The 9,528-nt window shown below is 40.9% G+C and overlaps 1 protein-coding gene across 1 annotated transcript in view; it reads left to right on the forward strand.

Moving 5' to 3' along the window:
• Positions 1-1,552, forward strand: part of LOC104074716 (unconventional myosin-Ib-like) — a 17,546-nt gene extending 15,994 nt beyond the window's left edge. Inside the window, exon 9 of the mRNA XM_009574930.1 lies at positions 884-1,552. Coding sequence (XP_009573225.1) covers positions 884-1,007 — 124 coding nt within the window. The 3' untranslated portion in view covers positions 1,008-1,552. The remainder of the gene's footprint in view (positions 1-883) is intronic.
• The last annotated feature ends 7,976 nt before the right edge of the window (positions 1,553-9,528 follow it).

The raw sequence follows: 9,528 nt of genomic DNA on the forward strand, positions 1-9,528 counted from the left end.
GCCACTTCCTCCCCTGAGCTCTGCCGTCAGCTTGATTTGTGGTTTCCGGCTGGAGAACAAATTCTTCGAAGTTTTTGGCCTCTGCTGGAGGACTTTTTAAGGATGCTAAAAGGGAAAAGCTGCTGTATTACAAAGGACTTTTTAGGTCAGCAACCGCTGCATGTGAGCCAAAAGGCAGCGCTGCCCTGTTTATTGCTTTTAATCTTCCTATCCAGATCAGTGAGAAGTTTGAGGCTCCACAGGAGCCTATTGGGTTTTTTAAGCAATTCTCCACATTCAATGAAATTTCTCTTCCAGTAAAAAGTGAAGAGTCAAATCTAGATTAATTTATCCTGGACTGTAGGAAATATCTAAATTTGGAGATTGCTGAAGGAAGTGAATTTTCCCAATTGCTGAGCAGGGGGCTGTAAAGGCTAACTACGGATTAGAAATATGAGAGCTGCTAAAATACCAGATATACTAAATTAGGCGTAAACCAGAAGAAGAGCGCTCCCGATGTTGCTATAGAAGTATTTAGCTTCCTTCCGTGAAAACAGAAAAGTCCCTTTGGATGATGGTAAAGCAGCTGGAAGTAGTCTTTGCTGCATTTCTGGTACATTAGAAATTCTGTTTTGAACTGCCTTCTTTCTAAAGGAATAGCAAACTAACTGTTGTGAAAGGTCCAGAGTTACAGGCAAAAGGCAATAATTAAGAGATACTACCTGAAGGAGACTTCAAGCCATACCATAACCTATGGCTTTCTTTATTCCCCAACTCTTACTATTAATACAGACCTGCAAATGACATCTTTTGGAGTGATGCTCAGAACCAACAGGAAAAGACTTCTGCTCCTCATGTGGTTTTTTCCACCTTTAACTAAAACGTATCTTATTCCCTCTCCTAGGTTTCTGGTCCAGTTCAGACAAGACAAAGTGTGTGTGAAGTTCATACAAGGCAGCCAGAAAAACGGCAACATCCCAACTTGCAAGCGAAAAAACAATCGGCTTCTTGAAGTGGCTGTCCCTTAACTGCAGCTGGTGACTCTCCCTTTCACGGACTTGTTTCTTTGTAATAGTGCAATTTTAGTTGTTTGGTTTTGCTGTTTTTATCCCTTTCTGGAGCTGTTGATGGCTAATAGCTTTAGAAACCCTTGGTAAAACATTTGATCGATCGACTTTTTAATCTTTTTGTTCACGCCAGAGTTTTAAACCTCAAAATGCAGATTTCTACCCAGTGAGGCATTTTTACCAGCTGGCACATACCTGTCACACATGAATCATTCTCTTTGTTTAGCGGTCATATTTTAGTGCAGCATACCGTAAACTCACATATTAATGATAAATTACTCATATTCCTTAGTCTAGAGATCCGCTTAACAGGAACTATACATGGCCTTGATGCTTGATGGCCACATGTGCCCAGTGTCTTTTCATACCGACCTGTTCTGGTGTTCTGACCAGCTCCTTGCTTGCCACCGCTGGGGAGACCGGCAGAACGGAGACTGACACACTAATTCCTATAGTTAACACTAGGACCTATGTAACTCGATCTTTTAGGCAATACAGCACAGGAAAATCTAATTCTGCAAAACAGAAGGAATATATGATTATACAAGCAGCTATATGCATAATTTTATAGTAAAAAATGCAGAAAATTTGAAACAGGATTTTTAATTAGGTCAGGTGTTTTTAATGACTTTATACAGTAGAAATCAGTAAAATTAAAAAAGCTTGTTTCTTTCACAAAAGCTATACAGTTCGAGGCATATTTTCCGTTCTGCTTTTTTTCTTTTAAATTATCAGTTAAGATTAGAGCCTGAAAAATGCAATAGTACTCATAACACAAATAAATGCTAGGTATTTAAACGGTTAGTTATCAAGCAAAAGGTTTGAGCCTTTCTTTTAGATATTGGCATGTACAATGTGCAATAAAACATACATGACATTTTGTGAAAAATTATTTATAATACCTTTTTGTGTGCAAGAGAGAGGATTGGTGCAGACTGCATAGACAATGTAGGGGTTAAAAATAGATTTGTGTTGTTAATTTGCAGTTTTTTAGAGTGTACACTACAGTTGTCAATTTGGGAAGAATACTTAGAATTAAAAAAATCCTTAATTTGGGGGTCTGTATATAAATTGGTATTACAGTAATAAAACTGTTCTAATTCTGTGCTGTTTGGTACTCCTATGTTATAACCATATTTTTGTACTCCAAACTGTTTTATATAACTTGTGTGCCTGATGTAAATGCGTGCACAGAAAATACAATCAAGAGCTGCATTATAAACTTTCAGTGTAACTGATTGCACTTAATCTTTTATAAGCCAGAAGCATCAGCTGAAATCCTTAAGAGGAGAGATGCATTTTTAGATAGAAGTAACTACTCAAGTGAAGGGTTTGTTGGATGTGACTGTTTGATTTGTTGATGCAAGGACAGCTGAGAAAGCATTGTATTTTTGCAGTCTAATATAGGACAGATTAAGACCCTGGGTATCTGATGTGCAGTGCTGGAAGTCCAAGCATAAATAAAGGAAAGCTAAAGAAAAGTTCAGAGTCTGGTTACTCTCCCGGTGGTAAAGTTACGTAGTGCTCATGGCTGCGAAGGCTCCTCTGGGTAGTTCAACATTAACGTTGGCTCTCCGCGTTAAAACAGCATTTACTGCAGTAGATGTTCTAGTGCTAAAGGTTATCGGTCTGAAAAAAACCAGCTGGTTTGGGTTATACCACGTTTGGCTTTGGGATTAAAGTAAAAGATTTTGCTATGATTTCGATTCAAAACAATTGTTTTAACCGGTTGCTTTAATGTTGCTGTTAAAAGTCCATGCACACGACCTTGAAAGGTGGGAGTAATCAAAAGATGTATTTCCCAAACTATGACAAAAAGTTGCCTCTTCCTTATGATCTTAGTTTGAATCCTTCTTTTAATAATTGAGTCAGTTTAATAGTTTAATAAAACTTAAATAATTTTACATGCATTGTAATTAGAGATGCTTACAAAGGAAATCTTAGTATCGATTTGTAATGCAAAATTAGGATACTTCAAAGGAATTATTCCATTGCCTTAAGAAGACAGCACATAATAACATGGCATTTAAAACTCCTAAATCCTGTATTAGAACTCCTGCTTGGGAAAGATTGGAGGGTTTGTAAAACTGTTCACTATCTTGAAAACCTTACAGTAAGAACCACAAGGAGCAGATTTTTAAAATTAATACAAAAATAAGGAAAACAAACATTTTAAGTCTGATATAACCCTGTAGTTGCTTGCAGGTAGGAAACGGGAGAGTTTAGATTAAGTACATCTAGATATTCGGCCCATGAAATCCAGGTATTACGGGATAATGTTAGGATATTTGACCCATCCCAGCCAGACCCGGTACACATCCCTCTTATTTTTTTGATCTTTGCAGCAAGTCATGATAGCCAACCTGCAAAAGACTGGAAGAGGGACAAATTCTCACTTTGACTTCTGTTGTTTCATTTCTTTTTCTGGACCTTTACAATTTTTACCTTGCATATTAGCTGGTACTTTGTGATAGTTACCATTTGACACTTAAAGATTTCCCAATGTACAGAGCAAGTTTTGCTGAGCATGAATTTAGATATGCTAGGAGAGTCATGGTATCTTGATGTTTAGATTTAAGTATCTAGGATGTTGAAAATAAAAATGCAAGGTCACCTCGGTTTTTTTTTCTTTTCCTCTGTATTCTTTTATAGCTGTCTATCAAATGGAGTTGTAAAGAGAAGACTATTCCTCCTATGGTGCTAACCTTACACGTCCTTTTACTTGTAAGTTTTGATTTGTCATCTGAAAGCTGGGCAAGGAGCATTAAAAAAAATGAGATTTGTTGCATGATACTTTCCAGAATCAAATAAAATTCTGTTCCTAGACCTATACTTTTTCTATATCTGTATCTTCCTTACTGCCATCAATTCTAAAAAGAGCAGGTGACTGGGTTTTAGGTTAAATATACACAAGACTGGTGTGTGACTTGGAGAGAGAAGAAATTTTTATTTTGTATGTGGTTCCTTAAGAGGCAGCATGTCTTCCTCAGTGATTCACAGTAACCTTTTTCAGTGCAATTCTTCAGTGCAAGCCCTTTCCTCAACATAGTTTTCTCTGAAAATTTTCTCTGAAACTCAACTTTCCTAACATTAGGATTTGGACCGATTCCCTAAGAACAGTATTAATAGCCAGATTAACCTGATTTTTAACAAATGGTTTTGAGCCCCAAACCTATCATATTCCACGTTTTGTCTTGTGATCTTTTTCTCTCTTTTTATCCTTAACAATTTTATCCTGATTTATGTATATTTTTGTTCATGGTTCAAATTATGGAAGAAAGAAACTAAAATGTAAAATCAGAAAAAGTATCTTCAGTTTTAATCCAGGTTTGTTTTTATTGCCAAAATGAGAGCCTTCTTCTAAACAGTTCTGGGAAAAAAATTGAAGTATTAATTCAAAATTTTTATATGAAACGAGATCATTTTCCCCAGTCAGCATAAATTTGACTGTTAATTCTTAAGCTTTTAGATCCTTAATCTTGAAGAACAACATATTTTCCATATTCTGTAGGAAATGGTCATGGTTATTTTGGAAGATTGCACTGTATTGTGATGGCGATGGGCAGGAGGGAGATGCACATGTCTGCTTCTTTGGACATTAGAACTTCCCAACAAACATGCGTTTCAAAGACAGAACTGGAAGTGTTTTATGGGGATGCTGCCAACTTACAACAATACGGACAAGCGTGAATTTTAAGTAATCTCTAGCATCACTAACAGATGAGTTCTGGCTTTCCTCCTATCTAGCTTCCACCCTTACTGGAGTATTTTGTAGCTTACACAGACATATGACTGTGAGTGGGGGGTACAATTCTTTACCAATGTTTGTAAAACCCCTCAAAGTGATCAAAATTCTCTGCATACTGCTTTTAATCATGTGGTTTGAAATAATTACATGTTATGTCACTGTCCCATAACTTTCCAGTTAAATGTAACCAAAGGTTGTTGGCAGGTAGCATGTTCTTGTAGCCATTCCAGCGCAGTATTTGCTAATTGGAACTACAGACCTGTCTGTCTGAAATTGTGTGACCTGTTAAGTAGTTTCAGGAGACCTAACACAGGCAGTGGCATCCTCCCTCAAAGAGAACAGCATTCCCATGTCAGTCCCAGTTACAGCGAGACTTTCCATTTTACGACTAAGTGAGGTGTTTCCTCCTAGAGATGTAGGTAAAGGCAGGTTTAGTGTATGAAAAACAACTTCATTGCCGGAGTTTGTTTGCAGAGCAGCACTTGTTTCTGCTGAAACATCACATGTACGAGCGGTCGCTGCTTTAAGCACACACTATATATACACTGCACGGAAAAGCCACCTTCTTTCTTGCAGGATAACACTGACAGCAGTACTCACTCATTCAGTGGCACTGAATCTCTCTGTTCTTCTGCACTTTTGACGTGGAGTATATAGAGGATGGAGGATTGTGGTGACTTTACAGTTGCTGTTAATTCTTGTAAAAATGTATTTACATAAAGCTGGGCAGATTTGGTTTGGCCAGTCTCAAAAAATTAACTGGAATGCAAAGAGGAAAAAAGTGCTCCTACGAATTTGTTGTTTTTAAGGAAACACATTGCTAATTCATGTCTGGCTCTATTTGTCTACAATAAGCTAGGGCTATTTAAAGGAGTGGGGCTGTGAGAGGAATATCAAACTTAATCCCAACGGGTTATCAGCTAGAACTAGTTCTGCTCCTGTTCCCTCGCACACATGAATGAGTTGGGTATTCAGGCTTTAACTTAAACTGAAAGTTAGGAAAGTTTGAGGGCATTGCAGTTCGCTTTGATTATAATCAAGTGATGAAATCCTGTCCTAAAAGATTTTTAGAAACACATTCTCTCCTTCATCCTAAACTTTTAAGACGTTGACATCTGATTGTGAACTGGCTAGGGAAAATTCTGAAGTATGAAGCACAAAACCCTTTTTCATGAATGAAAAGAAAATTTGAAGAATCTGAATCTCTCTTCTAATAATTGAACTGATTTCCAAGGCTGCACCCTGCACTTAACCCAAGGTAAGGATCTCTTTGCTGTATAACATTCCGCTATTTATGGTCTTTAATTATTAGAGAAAAGATAAAAACTAAGTATTCCGCTGGCCAGGGAATCTTCTTCCCTGGAAACGTGGCAAAGCACTGGGGATCTGCAGGGAGTCCTCCTGTAGGAGTCCTTGCCCAGGCCCCTGGGGCTTTACTGCCCAGTCTCACCTTCACCCTCAGAAACATCAAACGCCTTTTAGGCTGTTCTCTGAAAGTGGGACACGATGCTTTTTGCCACAATGAACGGTGATTTTTACTGGCCTGGCAACATCCCTTCTGGATGATACAAATCCTTTCCTGTCCTGGTTTCAGCTGGGATGGAGTTGATTTTCTTCCTATTAACTGGTATAGTGCTGTGTTTTGGATGTAGTGTGAAAATAGTGTTGATAACACAGGGATGTTTTAGTTGTTGCTAAGTAATGTTTACGCTAGTCAAGGACTTTTCATCTTCTCGTGCCCTGCCAGGTGCGCGGGGGGCTGGGAGGGAGCGTGGCCGGGACAGCTGGCCCAGCTGGCCAATGGGCTATTCCATACCACATGATGTCACGCTCAGCATATAAGGCTGGGCGAAGAAGAAGAAGGGGGGGACGTTCGGAGTGATGGCGTTTGTCTTCCCAAGTAACCGTTAGGCGTGATGGAGCCCTGCTTTCCTGGAGATGGCTGAACACCTGCCGATGGGAAGTAGTGAATGAATCCCTTGTTTTGCTTTGCTTGCGTGCGCGGCTTTTGCTTTACCTATGAAACTGTCTTTATCTCAACCCACGGGTTTTCTCACTTGTACCCTTCTGATTCTCTCCCCCATCCTACCCGGGGTGGGGGGTGAGCGAGTGGCTGGGTGGTGCTCAGTGGCCGGCTGGGTTAAACCACGACTTCTCCCCACCAGTATCTTGATGCTGGGCGGTCTCGGAGATGCTGGGTGCCATTTCCCACCCTGGCTCTCATCACGTTCTGATTTCCTCCTGCCCCCATTCCCTCCTGCCTCTGACGTTCTCTGCAGTGATAAAGGGAGGCGTATGCCTCCAGGGTAAAGCAGCAATGTATTCTTTTAGGTTATTTTCTTCCATTATCTACCACTGCATCTTGGCACCTCAGTTTCAGCTGAACATACAGGAAATGTTTTATTTCCTTTCCAACCAAGAGCTGTTTTTTGTGAAAGATGCTTTGTTCCCTTTCGAGTTAACTTGCTAGTTGTATCAGTATCACCAGCGTTTCCCAAAACTCTGACAAAAAGCAAAACTGAAGCCTGAAACATGAAAAGCTGATGTTGCTACGCTCTCTGTCTCTTCCTGTTAGCAGATAAATCCACCTGAAGTGATGTTGTGATGAAGTCCCTGCTGGCTTGATTCGCTGCACTCAGCCTTCAAGGTTGCTGTACGTGCTGCTTGTAGCCTGAAAAAAGGAATCCATTAGAATATGAAATAGGTAGTTTCTAACCGTGGTGCCAAAAGGAGTGAACTCATTTATATTCAGATGCAAACGAGCATTAAATAGCTGCGAATACACTTATGTGTGCTTTCGCTTGCCTGTATGCTGCTATAGCTATGGAGAGGGACCTTGGCATAAGTTTAACCATGAAGACTCCAATTGGAGGTATTCAAAGCAATGCTATCTGGTCCAAATCATCACTACCTATTGATTAACATTTAATTTTTAATAATAAAGTCCAAAAGCTGTGGATGAGCTTGCAGTGGAAGATCCTAAATGTTGATTGCATCCCAAACTTCTTAATATTATATGGGGATTGTGGCCTTGTGATGGCAGGTTCCTGAGTTTTCATGAGCTGTTCTGGGGATAATGGAAAAAATAAAGAATAAAAAAGGTCACCTATTTCTGATAGAGGAAAAAGGCATTTGTTTTAAACCAAAAGCAAACTCATTGCAACGTAAAGGTATGATTGTTTCCAGCTCACAGTCAGCCCATTACTGGCACAGAGATGTTCTTCCTGACCGCCCTTCATTTGAACGCTATTATTTAGAAAGCGTTGCTGTATTGACACCACGCGGTGCCCAGGCTTGGCTCCCGAGCACCGTGTGGTCCTGGGATGTGGGTTTTGATCTTACCTGGGTGGTTTTCTCCCTTCTGTTGAGGTGGAGATAGGACTTCTCAGGGTAAAAACCCAAACCAAACAAAAGAACAGAATGGAAGAGGAAAGGGGGACTGTGAGCCAGATCCATGCTTCAAGCTTCAGTCGCATCTTCGGGCTCTTCTGTACAAAGGGGGCGAGGAAACCCTTTCCGAAGAGAGGAGAGTGTCTTCTCCAGCTGCCAGGCCCCAGGACGCCATGGGTGGGGGCCTGCGTCTTCCTCCAGCCAGGGTGGAGCAAAGCCTGGTGTAGATTTGATCTATTTTTGTGTTACTGTGCTAATCCCGGTCTCTGGTGTTATTTAGAGGCTTCCCTTGGTGTGGCTTTCTCCTCGTGGTTTTGCACTGCCAGATGTTCCCTTCTCTCACATGACCCCCCGTGTCCTACAGCCCCCTTTTGCCCAAGGTCTCTCTGCCCATCGCTGCGAGGCCTCCGTCATGCTTGCAGGGGAATTTCTAGAAACTGGTGGGATGTAAGAGGGAGCAGGACATCTTTTCTGAAGGGAGACCAAATCAAAAGCAAGGTGTGGGTTAGAGTTTGTTAGTGACTGCTAAACCACAGCCACCTTCCTCAGGGTTTAGCTGCTTTGCCTCTTCAGTCTTGAAGACCTGGGCTCCAAAACTAGAGCATCGGTCAAAATGGCAGACACCTTACTCGTGCTTCACGGGTAGCTCGTGAGGTTCAGCGTGTGGCTTTTGGAGTTTGTAGTTGCTCGTTCAATACCGATGACAACTTTAATGGGTGGGAAATGTGTTTGCTAGGACGTGGCAGGGCAGCACTGAGGAAGCGTTGTTCTCACCGTGGCGCTTGGTAAGCTGCTTTGGTGTCCTCAACCAGGGTGGGTGAACGTACGGACTTCAAGGAAATGAAAACGTGCACGGTGTGTGAACAGCTTTGGTCTGGCACGTCCACTGGATGCAATTCCTCATTATCAAAGGCATTTGGCCACTTTGTTCCTTGGAGATAGTGCCTGGTCTCCTGTGGAAGCTTTAGTTCAGGGGTTTTCTGTTTTTTTGGTTTTGTTTTTTTGTTGTTGTTGGGTTTTGTTTGTTTTTTCTTTTTTTGGATAGTTGCACTTGCAACGTGACATAAAGGTCACCGTGGCTTTAAGGATACGTCTTTTTCCTCATGAAAAAAATGTAATTTAACACAGAGGGACAAATTTCCTCATTTTTATTTTTTTTAGAGTGAAGAGTCAGTTGAAAACAGTTCTCAGTATTGGAAAAAAAAGAAACAAAATGGATCCTAGCAACTACAAACGAGACCCGTACTTATACCTATTTCGTTCCTAAAAATGGCTGGAAAAGTAAAACCGAGGCTGTGGTTCCGTGTTCCAGCAAGAGCCGAACCAGTGCGTTCCCTGCCCCCG

Source organism: Fulmarus glacialis, unplaced genomic scaffold (genome assembly GCF_000690835.1).
Source record: "Fulmarus glacialis isolate BGI_N327 unplaced genomic scaffold, ASM69083v1 scaffold37353, whole genome shotgun sequence".
NCBI lineage: Eukaryota > Metazoa > Chordata > Aves > Procellariiformes > Procellariidae > Fulmarus > Fulmarus glacialis.